This window comes from Vespula vulgaris, chromosome 11 (genome assembly GCF_905475345.1).
Source record: "Vespula vulgaris chromosome 11, iyVesVulg1.1, whole genome shotgun sequence".
In the NCBI taxonomy this organism is placed as follows: Eukaryota; Metazoa; Arthropoda; class Insecta; order Hymenoptera; family Vespidae; genus Vespula; species Vespula vulgaris.
The window spans coordinates 5,995,001-6,015,499 of record NC_066596.1 but is presented as its reverse complement, the minus strand read 5'-3'; the positions used below and the strand labels follow the sequence as shown (position 1 = coordinate 6,015,499).

At 30.0% G+C, this 20,499-nt stretch overlaps 1 protein-coding gene across 3 annotated transcripts in view; it reads left to right on the top strand.

Annotated features, from left to right (window-relative positions):
• Window positions 1-20,499, top strand: part of LOC127067460 (heparan sulfate glucosamine 3-O-sulfotransferase 5) — an 89,930-nt gene that overhangs the window by 55,521 nt on the left and 13,910 nt on the right. For 2 of the 3 annotated variants that reach the window (XM_051002390.1, XM_051002389.1), the window contains exon 2: window positions 15,735-15,829. The exons of the other annotated variant lie outside the window; for it this stretch is intronic. In XM_051002390.1, the coding sequence (XP_050858347.1) occupies window positions 15,771-15,829 (59 nt within the window). In that variant the 5' untranslated portion in view covers window positions 15,735-15,770. The remainder of the gene's footprint in view (window positions 1-15,734; window positions 15,830-20,499) is intronic. 3 annotated transcript variants of the gene reach the window in all.

Genomic DNA, 20,499 nt, shown 5'->3' with positions numbered 1-20,499 from the left:
ATATATATATATATATCTTCTGCAGCTATCCAAAGCTTGCATATCGTTGCTTGCATGCGCGTTCGGTCCGTGCAAATTGCCTTTTCTATTATTCAGGGCAATGTAAAAGCACTGTAAAGTTCGACGCTCGACTAACCATAGCGAATTCCGCTGGATCGAGCCACAAGTTTAGATACGTGAAGCTTTCAGATAGGACAAGCTTATCTCATTCTCTTTCTCTTTCTATTTCTCTGTCTATTTCTCTTTCTCTCTTCGTCTATCTTCATCTCGATCGTTCTCTTTTTATCATGAAAATTTTTGCTCTCCTTCTTTCGTTTCCAATCGAAAAAATAAAAGAGAAGAACAGAAGGACGGTACTCGTTCGTACGATGATTTCTATATTTACTAATTTTTTATTGTCTTTATTTCTTTTTTAATTTTTTTTTAATTTTTTTTTTTTCTCTTTAGGAAGAAAGTAGATTCTATCTTATCGATTATCCAAGTCAGATAGTAAAGCCATTTAATGGACGAACTTGGAGTATTAACGAAGTTAAAAGTAATTGTACGATGGGAAGTAACTTGATCTCCTTTTATCGTGTATTTATTGTATTAAAAAAAAAAAAAGAGAGAAAGAAGAAAAAAAGTTAATTCTTCGTAAAAGCTTAATGCAAAATGACTGAAACGTTTTACGAAGAATGAAAAATTGAATATTGAGAGGGGAAAAAAATGGACGATATTCGTTCAATATATACAATAATTTATATATTTACAAAGTTTTTATTGTTATTATTTCTTTTGCTTTGTTAATTCTTTTTTCTTTTTTTTTTTTTATAAAAAAAAATTGTATCCTATCGATTATCCAAGTCAAATAATAAAGCTATCCGATGAACGAACTTGGAGATTAACGAGATTAAAAGTAATTGTACGATGTGAAGTAACTTTTGATTTCCTTTCATCGCGTATTTATTGTATTAAAAATAGAAAAGAAAAAAATTAATTCTTTGCAAAAACTTAATACAAAATATCGATCGAAACATCTTTTCTTTCTTTCTTTCTTTCTTTTTTTTTTTTTTAGTGTCTCTTAGATCTCTAGTACAACTTAAAATTTTTTTTTATTCTTATTTTTACGACCTACGTCTATCTATTTATTGTTTATTTATTTTCTCATATTTTTCTTTATTTTATTTCATATATATATTTCTTTTTTCTTTTTAGTATCGGAAATTTCTATTATTGGAAATCGCATAGGTGTGAATATATATAGGCATTAGAAAGAGAGAGAGAGAGAGAGAGAGGTTAAAAGATGAGTTGCACAGATTGTACACTCGTTCTCGTCAATGTAAGAGATTATGAATGATCGGTTTGACATTATCTATCTATCCATCTATCTATCTATCTATTTATCTATCTATATCGTTTATAATTATTATAAGGAAAATCTTGTGATTACGTATAACGTAAACGTGCGCGTTAAAGCGTTAAAGCAAAAGTTGAACTTTTGACCCGAGTAAATGCCGACGGTAAAAGGTGGCTAGTTTAGCGTAAAGTGAGCTTTAGCGTTATTCATAAATTCATAAAGTCTCATATATATATATATATATATATATATATATATATATATATACATATATGTATTGCGTATGTATTTGTATGTATAGTGTGGCCTTTCGACGTGACCCGAACTGGTACCTCGAACAAACAAACGAATTTTACCGGATACAAAGATGTGTAATATCGTCGATGTGTTGTATGTGTATATGCACGTGTGGCCTAAACGCCAGCGCGCATTTATATTTCTTTTATATCAAACGAATATTTATTCTGCTTCTTCTTCTTCTTCTTTTTTTTTTTTCTTTTCTTTTTTTTTTTTTTTTTTTCTTACCGAGAAATAAATTTCTTGGACAAAAAGATCGAAAGGAAAAAAGAAAAATCGTAGTAACGAGAATTTGATTTCTTTTTCTTTTTTTCCCTTTTTTTGGAGGGGGTGGTGGTGGTGGTGATGGTGGTCTGGAGATTCGATTGTTTTATCTTCATTTTGATTGGTCGTAAATATGTCTTCTTCTTCTCTTCTCTTCTTCTCTTTTTGTGTAAAATTTGAAAATTATTGTTATTAAAAATGTATTTTTTATCAACGTCGAGAAGGTGAAGAATGATAAGAAAAGGAAAAGAAGGAAGGAATAAATTTAAAAAAAAATTTTTTCTTTTTTTTTTTTTTTCTTACTCTTCCATGTTCTCACATATGTAACCTACATATATAGTATACATATATATATATATATATATATATATATATATATATAAAAGAAAATTATTGGGCGAAAATTGATCAGTAAAAAAACGAAGTGATAAATGAATCAGATTCCTCTTTTTTTTTTTTTTTTAATTTTTCTGTATTTATTTATTTATTTTTTTTTATTTTATTTTGAATAGTTAATAAAGAATCAGATCTTGTATCAACGATATAATAAGGCGAATTGATGACTTTTAACAAGTATGAATCCATGGAGGGCATCGGTATGGCGATTGAATTGAACGTGGATGTCGGCTTTCTGTGCATTAAACTTCGATAACACAAGGAAAGGGAACACACAATGCAGAGAAATTCCCGGAGGCAATCGAAGCCCGTTAGTACTTAATCGAATATCGACTGTGTCGGCCAAGATGAACGGCAGGTGATTATCGAAAATTCGAAATGGCTTTTCGCGCGATAATGCGACATAAAACGTATTAAGTTATGTCTTCCTTCTCCTCCACACTCCGTTTTCTATTTTTCTTTAGACTTTCAAAATGGCGGCTGCGATCTTTTTCTAATCGATTTTCACCCAATTTTTTTTTTTTTAAATATATATATATATGTATATATAATTTTTGAATATTAATATTATTATTATATGAGTTTTTTCTTTCTTTCTTTTTTCATAATTTTTTAAATATCGATGTTATAAGAAATATTAATAATTTTCTTTTATTTTGAATAATTTTACGACCGTCGTAATTTATTGACGAATATTTATCTGTAATTGTTTGAATGTATATATATATATATATTTCTCTCTCTCTCTCTCTCTCTCTCTCTCTCTCTACCTCCCTCTTTTTCACTAACTCGTATCCTTGAATTTACTCACACTCAACTAAAAAGATTTGACGTTAGATTAAAAGTCGAGTAATGTCCGTGATAACATCTTCTTTAAAAGTACCGTACTTGAAAAATCGACGATGTATGTATAAATGTATATGTGTATGTATGTATGATGTACATAAGTACCAACACACAAACACACACACACACACATATATATATACTACATACGATGATTCTCAAGCACCAAAACTTGGAGCTGTCGAAAGTTGGCCGGGCCAAATGCCAACTCTCTACTAAACGTTCTGTGCTTTAATATCTCGAGAATGAAGGAGAACATATTTCGAGTAGCGCAACACCTTTTTTTCATTTACTATACTACAAAGCTTAAGTGTGATCTTGAAAATGAATATTAGTATTAAATAATAGTATAATAGTATTAATATTAGTAGTAATAGTTATTATATAAAGAATAGAGTATAAAATTTTATAATGATTTTAATAAGAATTCTTTTAATAATATAATATAATATACTAACATGTAATTTAAGAACATATATAAAATATATATAAAATTTTATATGAATATATATATGTGTGTATATATACATATATTATATGAGTATGTATGTACATATGTACGTAAAAGTATTATAATAAGAACATGATACATAGATAAGCTCTTATCATTCTACATACGAATAAAAGAAGAGTAATGAAAATAATAAAAAAGTTATTAACAAGGGGTGACATCTATATGTGATGTAAAAAACTTCTGAAGTAATATTAAAAATTAATTACTTTTTCTCCAGACTCTTTGGGACAATTTTTTTATTATTATCATTATTATTATTATTATTATTACTTTTTTGAATCACAGAACTACAAACTCGACGGCTTATAAAATTGCTCGGCTAACTACGAACCCATATACGTGTTTTCACTCATTTTTTTTTTATTTTTCTTTTATTATTATTTTTTTTTTTTTTTTACATTTCTTTCATACCTTTTCTCTTTCCCTTTCGAAAAAGTTTAATCGATTTTTAAAAGTCGCCTCTGAAAACTTTTTTCCAACCGATCCAAACTAGACTCCAAACACTTGCAAAAAAAAAAAGAAGAAGAAAAAGAAAAAAAAAAACAGAAAAAAAATAAGAGAAAATAAGAAAGAAAGAAAGAAAGAAAAAAAAAAGAAATAAACGTCTACGCCGAAGTGATAAAAAAAAAACAAAAAATGATTCGAGAAAAGATAAGAAAACGGGGGAGAGGAAAATAAAAAAGAAAGCGAAAAGAAAAATAGGAAAGAAAAAAGAAACAATAAAAAATTCTTACGGAAGTTATGATCGATCGATAAAGATGCATTAATAATTAATATTCTTCGACGATCGATATGTTTATACATACATACATACATACATACATACATACATACATACATACATACATACATACATACATACATACATACATACATACATACATACATAACATTTAGAAACGTTTCGTGCGAGCTTTTCAACGACTCGTCGACGGTCGACGTTTACGTTCGTTTTAAGGAGAAAAGCGAGGTCAGGTCGATCGACTTCGAAAGGGTGAGGGTCGACATGATTGTGTGAGTAGTAGTAGTAGTAGTAGTAGTAGTAGTAGTAGTAGTAATAGTAGTAGTCGACGTAGTAGTAGTAGTAGTAGTAGTAGTAGTAGTAGTAGTGGTGGTGGTGGTGGTGGTGGTAGCGATATAGTGGGGGTTGGTTAGCTTAGGGTGGTTACTGGGTAAGGACCTTGACTCAGTCACAAGCTCTACGAAGCTTTGCTACTACGCTTGCGCTTCGAATATACACGTACGGGTATACGTATATATGTGCATGTGTTTGTGTGTGAGAGAGAGAGAGAGAGAGAGAGAGAGAGAGAGAGAGAGAATGTGTGAGTGTATATGTATATATACCAAAATCCATGGAAGCAGACATTTTCGTATCTATCGAAGTATAGTAACTCAGATGACGCCACCTTTCGAAGGGTTCATGAGAAATATATTTAGTCTGGAAGCTTTCCTGAATTCAACTATGGCCTTTACTACTATTGTAGTAGCAGTAGTAGTAGTAATAATAGTAATAGTAGTAGTATCACGTGTTCTAGCAATTAATGAATGTAATTCATAGAAGAATTGTAAGATTAATTTTATTTTGTTTTGTTTTGTTTTGTTTTATTTTATTTTATTTTATTTTATTTTATTTTATTATTTATTTGATAATAGTAGTAGTAGTAGTAGTAGTAGTATCACGTGCTCGAGGAATTAATGAGTGTAATTAAAGTGAAAAGTTGTAAGATGAATTTAATTTAATTTAATTTAATTTAATTTAATTTAATTTAATTTAATTTAATTTAATTTAATTTTGTCAAGTACTACTGTTAGTAATAATAGTAGTAGTAAGTGTTGTACCATGTGCTCGAGAAATTAGTGAATGTATAATAATTACAATGTGAAATCGTAAGATTAATATAATTTAATATAATTTAATTTAACTCAATTGAATTTAATCTTTTTTATTTATTTCTTTCTTTTTTCATTTTTCAACTATGAAATTTACTACTAGTAATAATGGTAGTGGTAGTAGTAGTAGTAGTAGTAGTAGTAGTAGTAGTAGTAGTAGTAGTAGTAGTAGTAGTAGTAGTAGTACCACGTGTTCGATAAATTAATGAATGAAATTAAAATCGTAAGATTAATTTTTATTTAATTAATTAATTTATTCATTCATTTTCTTTTTTCTCTATTATTATTATTATTATTATTAATATATTATTATATTATATATTATTATTATAATTATACGTCCGACATATTTTTTATATTTCTGTTAACAAGCACGTCATTTTCTACGTAAATATATTACAAGGAATTTGTTTGAAAAGGATAAAAAGGTTGGTTGGCGTTGGGTTGTCGGAGGGTTGGTTGAGGGGGGTTGGTTGTCGGAGGGGTAGATGGTAAAGGGAAATGCGTTCGTAGAAAGAAATGTTTCTTTGATCATTCACGAGAAAAACGACGAGGACGAGGACGAGGACGGACGTATGATCGATTCATTCGAGCATAATATTTGCATCGTTGCATATTATAGCTCTATTATATGTATATACCAATGATTTTTTTCATTATCATCATCATTATTATTATTATTTATTGGAATGAGCATAATTAGAATAATAATTTCATTTTTTAAATTAATAGCTAATTCTTGTATTTAACAATCGAAATTTGTTATTAAGAGTATGTTTATATTTAAAGTAATTAAATAATTTAATAATTTTTAAATTAATATTTGAATATTGTATTATATTAGATTGGTATTATAACGTGGTATAATATAATCGTATCTTATCATTATTATACAATGCTCGTATCTATGCTAATTTTATACTACACGAGTATACTACCTATACTAAATTTATACTATACAGTATTTTATTATATCATATTCGTATAATACAGGTATTATATTATACTATATTTCTTGTGTTATATTAATATTATACTATAGTTAAAATATTATATGTAATAATATAATGATTCTTAATATCTTAATTATCTAATATATAATAATAATAATAATAATTATAATAATATTAATAACATATATATTCCTTTTTCTCGTAACGAAATTTTTTATCTCGTACACATTACAAACAAACGAAAATAAATATGAGCTACAAACATCTCGATAAATAAATAAATACAAAAATATATATTTTTATATTTATATATACATATATATATATATATATCTTTTCTTCTTTTTAAAATACTCTGCACATACAAAAAAAAGTAATCAAGTCAAAAAAGATACATACACACATATCTATATAAAATAAAAAAAGAGAGAAAAAAAACTACAATAACAATATAATAGAATATTATAGAATAATTCTTTCCCTTTTCTTTTTCTTTCACACCATCATCATCATCATCATCATCATCTTTTTCTTCTACTTTTTCAAATACTCAAATAACGTCCAAAACATCTGATCGTTTAATCGATCATTTGATTGGACGAAGGTCTAGCAGGAGCGAGTCCTTTATCACGAATTGAATCCCAGTTCGTGCGAAAGGAATGATGGGGTAGAAGGAGAGGTAAGGAGGGTAGGAAGAAGGGAGGAAGAGGGGAGGAAGAGTAGTAGAAAGAGTAAATGGTAGTGGTAGTAGGGTAGTAGTAGTGGGTGGTGGTAGGGATAGTAGTGGTGGTGCAGTCTGTGGAGTGCGGAATGGGGATGAGGATGAGGATGGAAATGGGGATAGGGATGGGGGTTGGTTAGTTAAGGTACTGACGGAAGAGGGGTGAAGAAGAGAAACGAGAAATGATGTAATCGATGCACAAGGGTAGAAACGTGGCCGCGACATTTGGCCTTTTACTTCTTCCTACTACATGCACATGAGTTCTTGAAGGAAAGCATATCTCTCTCTCTCTCTCTTTCTCTCTTTCGTTTTCTTTCTCTCTTTTTCTCTTTCATTTTCTTTCTCTCTTTCTCTCTTTTTTATTCTCTCTTTTTCGTTCTCTCTTTCTCTCTCTTTTGTTCTCTTTTCCTCTCTTTCTCTTTCTCTCTCTCTCTCTCTTTCGTTCTGTCTCTCTCTCTCTCTCTCTGTTTTGTTCTCTCTTTTTCGTTCTCTTTTCCTCTCTCTTTCTCTCTCTCTCTCTCTCTCTCTTTTGTTCTCTCTTTTTCGTTCTCTTTTCCTCTCTCTTTCTCTCTCTCTCTCTCTTTCGTTCTGTCTGTCTCTCTCTCTCTCTCTCTCTACCTCCTTCGTTCTGTCTCTTTCTCTCTCTCTCTCTACCTCCTTCATTCTCTTTTGTTTTCTTTCTCTCTTTCGTTTTCTTTCTCTCTTTTTCTCTCTTTTGTTCTCTCTCTCTCTTTCGTTCTATCTCCCTCTCTCTCTCTCTTTCGTTCTATCTCCCCCTCTCTCTCTCTTTCGTTCTATCTCCCTCTCTCTCTCTCTCTCTCTCTCCTTCGTTCTATCTCCCTCTCTCTCTCTCTCTCTCTCCTTCGTTCTGTCTCTCTCTTTCTCTTTCGTTCTTTCTCTCTCTTTTCTTTTGTTCTGTCTCTCTCTTTCTCTTTCGTTCTTTCTCTCTCTCTCTCTCTCTTTCGTTCTCTTTCGTTCTTTCTCTCTCTTTCGTTCTCTTTCGTTCTTTCTCTCTCTCTCTCTTTCGTTCTCTCTCGTTCTTTCTCTCTCTTTCATTCTCTTTCGGTTTCTCTCTCTCTCTCTCTCTCTCTCTCTTTCTCATTCATTCGTTCGTTCTCTCCTTTCTTTCATTCTTTCCTTCATTCTTTCTTTCTTTCTTTTTCTTTCGTCCTTCACTTCCATCTTCTTCTGCAGGCATGTACTCTATGTAAGGTAGGTAAGTACTCGAGGGAAAAAAAAAAGGAAAAAGAAAAAGGCTCCAACAAATCGGGTTAGAGAGGAGGGACGTGTCCGTCCTTGAGTCGAGAGAATCGAAGGAAGTCGAAGCTAGGGAAACTAGACTTATTTTTCTCATTCTTTTTTTTCTCTCGGGATATTTTCCCCTTTTTTTCGTTTCGTTCTTTCTTTTTTTGCATTATTCTTCGATTTACCTTCTTTTTTTTATTTTTTTTCATTTTTTTTTTTCGACGCCACCTTCGTAAAATTTTTTTTTCTTTTTTTTTTTTCATTCGCCATTACGATTCCGATTGTATTATTATCTTTTTATCCTTTTGATTTATTTTTATTTATTTGTTCGTTCATTTATTTACCCTTCCTCCAACAATACTATTATAATACTATATTCGTATACGTATGTATTATTATTTATATAATGTGTACATTAATATTATATTTTATTCGTTGTAATTGTATTATGTAACTGGTATTGTAATATATCATAATCGTATAATAACATTATTATATTAGCAACATCATACTCGTATCTATCCTTTTCTTTTTCCCTCGTCATTTTCTTTTTTCCTTTTTCCCACGCTCTTATGAAATATACAAAATTTCGCGAATTAATTTCTTTCATCAATAAAATTACATTCATATGCCCGTACATACGTATTTATTTACACGTTACATTTAATACAAATTCGACGTGAAAATACATATCTCGTTTCGATTCGTTTGAACATAATGAAACGTAGAAAGAAAATAAAACGTAGAAGAAAGGAAAGAAGAAAGAAAAGGGAGAAGAAACGAAAGTAGAAGAATAAATGCGAAGGAAGACGAATACGAACAAGCAGGAAAAAAAACCAAAACGAAAACAAAACAAAACAAAAAAAAGAAAACAACACCAAATAAAATTCTGTTCAAACAATCACCAAATAAATCCAAAAGAACGCAGAGAAAGAAGTATCGAAATGATCTACAATTTCCTTCACGATTTATTCCCTATTTAAATGTCTGGAGGGTGGTTTGTCAAAAAAAAAAAAAAAAAGAAAAAAAAAATCGAGACAAATTTTTCTTGAAACATTAACATTTATTTAACACACTCACACATACACACGTACGTACAGACACACGTACCTATATAAACGAGACAGGTAACACACATCACACGTATATACAACACTGCGTATCACTTTCAATCGAGCCAACGAAAAACAGATATTGATAACAGAAGGATGCTATTGATGATAGTGATGGTGATCGTGATGGTGGTAGTGATGGTAGGGGAGGTAATAGAATAAGAGTGACCTTGATCGTGTAAACCGAAGAACCTTAGCACGATGAATGTAGTGCACTCGATAATCACTGCCAGTGTCCTGAAATCCGTGTCAAGCGTTCTTGATATTGGCATTGAAAGGGATACCCACCCCTTTTTCCCTCTCTCTCTCTCTCTCGTTGTGTATGTGTGTCTATCTCTTTGTCTGTCTCTGTCACACTCTCTATATCTATTGACCTACGTGTACTCTTCAGGGATTTGATAAAGTGCTTCTTCGAGGAGAAGCCTTTCCCTGTTCTTTAAGAATACGGATAAAGAAAACTATTTGGAAAACAGTCGATGATATTCCAAGCTTTTGTTACTTTCAAGACAAATTTTTTATGATATATCTTCTTTCTCTTTTCGTTATTTTTCCTCTTTGTTTTTCTTCTTCTTCTTCTTCTTCTTCTTCTTTTCGTTTTCTTTTCTTTCGTTTTTATTTCTTTTATTTTTATTTTTATTCATTCCTTATTCGCTTTCTACTTCTTTCTTTTTCTTTTTTTCTGTTCATCATCATCATCATCATCATCATCATCATCATCATTATTATTATTATTATTATTATTATTATTATTATTATTATTAATGTGAAAGTTTCGTTTCTGGTTGAAATTTGAGATCGAAAACATTCGATTTGTAAAAAGTTTGATAATAATGTATGCTTTCTTTCATTTCGATCAATTTTCTTCGTCGAATTTTAGACTTGACGATGACTATATAATTTTGTTATTAATTTTGAAAAAGAGAGAGAGAGAGAGAGAGAGAAGAAAAAGTAATTTGTAAGAGTGAATGTACAATTCGCGAATTATAAATGAATTACATGAAATTCTCTTGTAGGATCCTGAGAAAATCATATTTCATGTGTCTACCCGTATCATCTTTAACCCTCAAGGCCAAGCAATAAGTTTCTCCTCGTTTCATGAGATAACGTTTATCTGTCGCAGCAAGACAAAACTCCTCTCTCTCTCTCTCTCTCTCTCTCTCTCTTTTCTTTGGCATTAGACTATGTTAGCTTATCTCTGACACGATGACTAACACATTTAACATTTCCCTTTGCCAAAAGAATATAATTTGACTTTCTTTGATAAAATGAAAATTACTTGAGCCGTGTTTTAATATAAAATTTCATTGAAAAATTTTTTTTATCATTTCTTTCATTTTTTTTTATTTTTATTCTTTATTCTTTTTTTTTCTTTTCTTTTCTTTCTTTTTTTTTTTTTTTATTTTCTATCCTTTCTTTCTTTCTCTCTCTCTCTCTCTCTCTCTCTCTCTCTCTCTCTCTCTCTCTCTCTCTCTCTCTCTCTCTCCTTCTTTAAATAAAAATTTTCAAATAATCGCTCACCCGATGCCTCTTTTTCTCTTCTACACAAAAATTTTCCAAATGAATTTTTCGTTGGAATTTTTCTAATAAATTTGTTGACAGACGCGCACGCACACGAACGTTTCCTTAATGAATTTCTCTGGACAAATTTCCCAATCAGAATTTTTCTCTATAATCTTTCTAAAGCGATCTATTCTAAAAAAAAAAAAAGAAAAAAAAAACTAACAATTTTCTTCTAATCAATTTATCGCGATCGATTAAATCGGATAAAGAAAGATTCTCGAACGTAACTGCGATTGCAAAATTTCTAAACGTAAACGTCGACATCAAAATTCCCCATACGAATTTAAACATTCACATTCGTTATATTCGTGATTTTTGATCCTGAAGAAATCTTTAATTCGCTTGGTCGACAAAAACGAATTTGTGATGGTCGCTCAAGAATTGAAGAGAAATTTCTGTTCGAAAAATGGCGAATATTCGATTGGCAAATAGCATGATCATCGTTTTTAAATCAGTGAAGCAATCGAATGGAAATCGATATCAAATATAAAAATTAAATAAAATGAAGGAAGGACGTGATTAGATCTTTATTATTGAACATAGGAACGTATATTATTGTACGTAAGAATTAATCTAATAAAATAATCGAAAATGAATGAAAGAGAGACCTTGAATTAGTCACTAAGAAATAGAAAGAGATAGAGAGAAGCAGGTGTACTACAGTTTTGAATTTACATAACTAAAAGAGAGAGAGAGAGAGAGAGAGAGATGAAGAAACTTTCGAGTTCTCTTTCTACTACAGCTGACGTAGAGAATAGCTTTGAGAAAAGAAAACAATTTAAATGGAAATTCTTACAGCCATGTTCGTTTATAAACTTTACATAATATTATATACGATATTAAAAACGTTAAACGTAAAAACTTATAACGATGAAAAATCCGATTTTGTGAATTTTCTTTTCTCTCTCTCTTTCTCCTTTCTTCTTGGACGAGATTTAATTTTTAATCGAGTTTGACAAGACAATAATTCAAATGTATCTACTGTTTCTTCTTAATCGTATGTTTTTATATGCATGCATGTATTTATTTAAATAAATAAATATATATATACGTATGTACATATTTTTTTCATTTTTGTTAACAGAATTTGAGAAAATAATACGTACATATCTTTTGTATCATTATTAAATTAATATTCTCATATATATATATTTTTTTTTATTTCAAGATTTATCTCAAACGAAATTAAAAAAAAAAAAGAAAGAAAAAAGAAAGAGAAAAATCCAAAAATTTGAAACAAAATAAAAGAAAATAATATTCATATATATAACGTGTATATATATATATATAAATATATATACACAAACGTACATACAAACGCATATATTATTAATCTAATATATATATCAGTAATCCGAGCAGTTTAATAGGAATGGCAATGAAATAACAATTCGTCCATTGAATAATTTAAAGCCTCTATAAATCATATTATTATTATATTATATATGTATATGATTATTATTATTATTATTATTATTATATATACACATATGCACACACACACACATATATAGATATATAAATATATCACATTAGGGTTTATCGGATCTCGCTATTGCGTTTTTAACTTTAATGATAACAGTGATAATAATTTGTTCTTGAACCTGTGACTCTCATCTGGCACCGAGTAATGCAATAATATCATAACGTCCTATTTATGGGTTAATCCGTTAATGTTACCATCTCTATATCTATCTCTTTTTCTCTCTCTCTCTCTCTCTCTCTCTCTCTCTCTCTCTACATGCACACACATATATATACACACATGTATATATATATATAGCTAACTCTACTGGTAATTTAGGCTCATTAAATTATAGTGGAAGGACGATTATCTCCTGAGCTACTCGGGGGACAAAACGTGATGGTTCGATAAATTGAAACCTCCTAGTTATGTACAACCATGTGAAGAATACATACATACATACATACGTACATACATGTATATATGTATATATATATATGTATGTATTTATGACATTTAAATATTTATTTATTTTATTTTATGTTATATATATATTTATTTATTTATATATGTGTATATATATATATATATTGTATTTTTATATGTATATATGTGTGTATATATGTATACGTATCTCCGTGTGTACGTGTAAAAGTAAATACGACAAAGTCGATAGTAAGTGCAAGAGGAAGTAAAAACAGCAAAAAATGGTTAATTTCTAATGAAATATTTTCTAAATAATTCATAAGTTTCTCTTTAAAAAAAAAAAAAAAAGAACCATGAGATTTTTTAAAGAAAGAATATATAAAGTAAAAACAAGAAAAGAAAAAGAGAAACGCGTACAACAAGAAAAGTAAGAAAAGAAAAGAAACATTTAAGAAGTAGACGATCTTTTTAAACTTCCTACAAACGAAAAAAAAAAAAACAAATAGAAAATAATCAAAAAATAGATCAAAAAAGAGAAGATCTCTACTTTATCGATACGCGATACCCGCTAATTATTTTACTAGATGGTAACTATATTTTTGTTCTTTTCATTTTTTATTTTTTTTTTTTTTTACTTTTCTTTCCTTTCTTTTATTTCTATTCTCTTTCTCTTTCTCTTTCCCTTTTCTTCTCTCGTTTTATTTTTTCTCTTTTCCTTCCATAGCAATCGGTCAAAGTTTGTTTGGCCGTCGACAAAAGATTGGCTTTTGACACGAGGCCAAGCATAGAAAAGCGTCTAGATCCTGATAGGAGATTTAAACCTTTTCTAAACGATCCATACCATGTCATAACGGAGCCCAATCCGCAAACACTGGCTCAACAATGATCGATAGTGAATGCAAACAATGCTTGTCAAAAACTTTTCTATTTCGTTCTTTCTCTTTCTCTCTCTCTCTCTCTCTCTCTCTCTCTCTCTCTCTTTCTCTCTCTCTCTTTCTCTTTATTCAAAAATAAATATGGTAAAATAATAACGAGTGAAAATTACACTGCGACTTCTTTCTATTTCATTCTTTTCTTGTCTTTTTTTTTTTTTTCTTACATCTAAGACTAAACTACATTTTTCTCCTCTCTTCATCGTCCTCTCTTCTTTTTATTCATCCATTTATTCTCTTTTTCTTTTCTTTCTCCTATGATCGTCAACAGATCACAGATATGTGATCTTCAATCGAGAATTAATCACTTGTTCTTTTTTCTCTTTTTCTTTTTTAAATCGCGAAGGATCAATAGAAGTTTTACCATCTTGTCCATGCTTCCTCTCTCTCTCTCTCTTTTAATTTTTTAATTCTTTTTTTTTTTTTTATTTTTTTATTCTATTTTTTTTTTTTTTTTTTCGAGAACTTCAACCCGAGTAAAAATTAGCCGATAGACGGGGTCAGACAATCTACTCGAACTCTGTAAACTTTGTTCGAGGATTTGTGGGTTGATTTTAAAGTGGCACAAGGAGGAGGAGGGGTTAGGGTAGAGAAAAAGTAGGCAAAAGTACTTCTCTCTCTCTCTCTCTCTCTCTCTCTCTCTCTCTCTCTTTCTTTATGTATCTCTCTATCTCTCTCTCTCTCTCTTTATCTATCTCTCTCTTTCTCTCTATCATTGTCTCTCTACCTGTTTTTTCTCTTTCTTTTTTCAATCTCATAGAAAAATAACCGGTTCGTCAAGTGAACGCGAAATTATAATAGAATAATAGAAATTTCGTGGTAGATACGATTTTCTATTCGTTATCATTCACAGATTGGCGGCCATTTGTTTTTCTTTTTCTTTTCTTTTTTTTTTTTCTATCTTCGTTTATCTAATTTTATATATACATATATATATACACGCACACACATACACATTCCTAAATCCATGTTTATATATATATATGCATACGTATGTATATAATGTGTGTGTGTGTGTGTGTGTGTGTGTGTGTGTGTGTGTGTGTGTGTGTGTGTGTGTGTGTATTATATATCTATATATTCTTTTTTTTGTTCTTTTGATTGGCTAACGCATATACCAGAGATAGATTTATCTTCTCGTCCGACATTTTCAAAAATATATCACGCCCACCAGAGAGACAATATTATTTCTCTGCAAAAAGATTTTTCTCTTTCTCTATCTCTCTCTCTCGCTCATTCTCACTCCATACATACATACATACATATATATATATATTTAAAAAACGAACATATTTTTATTATATATCCTCACTTAATTTTATTTCATTGCGTTCTTTTCTTCAATCCTTCTTTCTCTTCTCTTCGACATATTCAGACGTTGCAGATGAAAATAAAATAAAATAAAATAAAATAAAATAAAAGAGACAATAAAGAAAAAAAGAAGATACAAAGAGATAGATAGATAGATACAAAATGAACAAAAATATATCATTTTGCAAACGCAGATTCTCCAGATGAATATTTTAACTTTATCTGAATCTACCACTTCCTCTTCGTCTTCTTTAATATGTACTGGGTCTTGTTGGAATGGTTGAGAATTGGGGTGATAGGGTGATAGAGGTTGATTGGCTGATGGGGGTTGATAGGGTGATATGGGTTCATAGGGTGTTGGGGGTTGATAGAAGCAATGGATAAGATTGAGAATAAAGTTTGAGAGTAACAAGACGTTTCTTTCAAAATTATTCATAAAGCTCTCTCTCTCTCTCTCTGTTTCCAGGAATTTCAAGAATGTGAACGACCAAACTTAACGCAAATGCCCAACAAGGCACGGCCTCGTCGTGAGTGGTCTACCCTGTCCCCCATAGATGTCTTGTAAGTATAATATTTACGAACAGTTCGTTTTTAATAATTGAAACGTGATGAAAATTTAATATTGCCTGTAAATTTCAAATTGTCTAACATTTAAAATTTAACTCAATAAATATATTATTATAGTATGTGTGTGTGTGTGTGTGTGTGTGTGTATGTATATTTAATGTAAGCATCTTTATTTTTGATAATGACTTTTGATATTCAATAACATGAAATCCAATTATTTAACCAATTTAATTTATCGGTTTGATAAAAACGAAATCTTCCTAGGCGATTATTAAAAATCAATCCCTACTTTATCGAGATTCGTTATAATTTATTACGATTTGAAAAGAAGAATATATCAAAAGAAGAAAATGAAAACTAAAAAAGAGAAAAAAGAATTAGTCTGTCTCCCAAAAAAAAAAAAAGAAAAGAGAAGTAATTGATTTTGATAATCACCTAGGAACATTTGATCTCCGATCCTAAATAAAATAAATAATATATATATATATATTTTTTTTTGTTCATGGGGAAAAAGAGTCGCATTTTCGACGTTTGTAACAAAACGGTGTTAATTGCTTTGTTTTCGGATAAAAATTTTTATCCTTTCGTTCAAAGGATCCTACTAACGCTCTGTACATACACAGATATAACATACGTAAAATTGAACAATGGGTTATAGTAGGATTCCACGAAGGAATTATTGATAGGACGTTTCTTTGAAATTTTTTTTCTATTTTTTTTCTTTTTTTTGTTCGTTCTTTCCTCTAACCCACCCTCATGAACAATGTAACCTAGTGTACGAATCGTTTATTAAAATCCGTCCAATGGGATCCGAACATAGGGGATAAATTGGTATTCTTTTGGTAGCACGAATTGTTAGTGACAGTGAACACGTTCTGTTATAAATTAATGAAATAAAATGGCGCGTGAAAAAAAGAAAAGAAAGGAAGGAAAAACAGAGAAAAAGGAGATCGTTTTGCTTTTATTTTCTTTGCAAAAACGAAGTCGAAGCTATGCAGTGTGTGTATGTGTGTGAGAAATTAAATTAAAAAAATATATATATGCGTATGTATATAATTTTTAAGTGAAACAAAGAGAACCCGACGAATTTTTGCATTCCTTTTATCGACAGCGTCCGATAGAAAATTGTAATCCATTTGGAATACCCTGTATATGTTTATTCTAACTATTTTTTAATGATTCAACGAGGCTTTTCATTTGGAATTTGATTTTATTCATTAATCGATCTAGTGTCTCTTGAATTTATTTTTGAATGATGATGATGATATGTATATATTAATTTTTGATTTATATAAAATTTAAGATTGTATTAATTTTATATGAAATGTTAAATATTATTATCATTATCATTATTATTATTATTAATATTATTTCAAGATCTACTTTTGGATAATAATAATAATAATAATAATAATAATAATAATAATAATAATAATAATAATTATATATATGTATTATAATTTTATATTAAAAAATAACATTATTATTATTACTGTTATTCATATAGTAAAGAATGAATTTGAGATGTCTCAAAGAAAAATTCAAAGAAAAAGAAAAAGAAAAGAAGAAATATAGAAAAAAGAAAAGAAAAAAAATGGCGGCGGAAGGCGAGAAGGAGAATAAAAAGAAAACATAACCTAAGTAATACGATCGAGGATGGTTAGTCTCGTAAAAGGAGACTCAAGAAGCTCTAAAACCGTGATATCTACGAGTAATGGACTAATTAAAGTTTCCGCGTCGGTCCTTCTGATGAGAAAATCGGTGCTTTCCGCGTCGAGATCCTAATTGAACTAGTTCGCGAGATAAGGCCTTCAATTTTAACAGAATTCAACATGGCGTTGAGTCACGAAACTTACACATACATAAATGCATACATACATAAATATATATATGTATATACATACGTACGTACGTACGTATATACATACATATATACTTACGTTCGTACATACATACATTTGAGAAAATCGGCTAATGTACGTACATAACAACGAACACAATAAAAGTCACTTTAAATTTACCTTTTCGAGACTCGCACATATATATTTAACACATACCTAAAGCAAATTCTATATCCAACAAATCTACAACATATTATTTTATATTTTACAAGTCTAGAAATTTGTTCCTGTTTATTATTTTTTATTTCTTCTGCCATTATAACAACGACAAATCTAATTGACAAAATCGATTAAAAACCATTAGTCGGCCATCTTGCATTTCTTAATCCAATAATTCAAAGCTCAAAGCTATTGATTATTCCATAACAACAGTAATAATAATTATTAATATATTAACGATAATAACATTAACAACAACAACAACAACAACAACAACAATAATACTAACAATGACCTGCGTAATTATTATCAAAAAAAAAAAAAAATTACAGAAAAGAAGAAAAGAAATAGAAAACTGAGATTGATGATAAAAATAAAAAAGATGAAAAAGGAAAGGAGAAGAGAAATAAAAATAAAGAAAACAGTGGAAAAGAATAAAACTAAGTCAAATATAAAATAAAAGTTTTTAGAGCTTCCGCTGGTGTCCACGAAATTGCAATTCACCGATCTACATACATATGTATATCTAACATACACACACACAAATACACAGATATACATACGTACGTACGTATGTAATACGGTCGATGCATCTCCAAAGAGGAATCTCGACGAAGCGAATAAATATTTGGCAACGCGCCTAAAGCCGCACACGAATGGTTTGGTGGGATCTACGGGGAAAAGAGGGGTTGAATCAGGGGGTGGTAAGGGTGGTAAGGGTGGTAAGGGTGGTAAGGGTGATGGTGAAGGGGAGAGGGAGAGGGGACCTCGACTTTCGGTCGTCAGAATCAACTGAATCGAAACCAACGACCAAAGCCGATCTGCGGTTTTTACAACGCTACTTGTTTCACGGCCGATTCGTTGTAATACATATCTTTTCTGGTATCCTTCGAATTGAATATAATCGTTCTAACGAGCAACGTTTCAAAATCGTTAGTTAGTTTCAATTCTTTCGGAGAGAGAGGACGTCCGTGTCGATGTAGATCGCACTAGTTAGTTAGGACGAACAAAAAGAAAAGAAAAAAAGAAAAAAAGAAAAGTGAGAAAGGAATAAGAAGTAAGGAAGAGAAAAATAATTATGAATTTATTTTTTTATATATATATATATATATATATATATATATTTTTTTTTTTTTTAATTCTAAAGAAAGGAGGGAGATAGATGGCAGAGAAGTAATTCGAAATTCATTTGCATTTTTATCTTTTTTCTTCTATTTTCTTCGTTTTCTTTTTGTGTTTGTTGTTTTTTTTTTTTTTGTTTTTTTTTTTTGTTTTTTCTTTTCTCCTTTCTTTTTAAAGGAAAGGAAAAGATGGAAGAGAGGAATAATTTGGAATTCATTTTTATTTTTATTTCTCTTCTTCTTTTTCTCTTTTTCTTTTTTTTTTTTTTTTTTTTTGTTTTGCTTCATTCTTTTTTTTTTCTTTTCTCTTCTTTTGCACGATGGGAAAGAGACGAAGAAGAAGGAAGAGGAAAGTGATTAGGGATTCTCTATTCTGATTTTACTTCGAAAGAAAAAAAAAAGAAAAAAGCAAAAGAAACAACAAAGAAAAAACGAAGAAGAAAAAGAAACAATTCGTTGTGCCACGCAATCTTTCCCTTGTTTTCTTTTCGTAACCCTTTAAATGGACCGTCGCAAAACGCGTTGTAATATACTACAAATACGCGTACATACTTACTTACAATTTATAGCGAGAGTGAAACAAAATAGAGCTGTTAGAGCGCGCACCTATAAAAAGAAAAAGAAAAAAAATGAAAGAGAAGAAAAAATGGACGAAAATAAAAAAATAATAATGATAACAACAATGATAATAAAAATAAACAATAATAATAAAACGAAAAGAGGCAAGTGAAGGATAAGGAGAAGTAAGAGGAATAATAACGTTTTGCATAGGATCATCTGAAACACATACACACACACACACAAATATACAAATACACACACACACACACATATATATATATAGATACAAACAAAATACAAATACAGTGGCACGTAATGTTCACTGCATTATTTATGGAAGTAGTAGAGCTTTACCCTCGATAAGGTATCGCCTGCTGGTCTGGCTTTATATACCTACGTTATATAAGAAATCGATCGCAACACGACTCTCTCTCTCTCTCTCTCTCTCTCTCTATCTATCTATCTATCTATCTCTCTCTCTCTATCTCTCTCCATCTCTCTCTCTTTCTCTCTGAGACCCCATCTTGGCGACATCGAGAACACTCTCCATCATCCGCTTTGACTCCGCTCGTTTTCACAAGTTCGTTAACTATTCTCAACTTGAAAAGCTATCCATCCAAAGCTTTAAGCTTGAAGAGAGAGAGAGAGAGAGAGAGAGAGAGAGAGAGAGAGAGAGAGAGAGAGAGAGAGAGAGAATGCATATAGACGTATCGGTGTTTGTGTACGTGCTTATACGTGTGTGTATTATCTATCGGCAATTTTTATTTCTCCTTTTTCATTTGTACTTTTATTCGTTCCTTTTATTTTTCTTTTTTATCATTTCTTTTTTTTTTCTTTTTTACTTTTTTTTTTTTTTTTTATTTACTCTCCTATTGTTTCTTTCGTATTATTTTCTTTTCTTTCTTTTTTATTTATTTTTTTT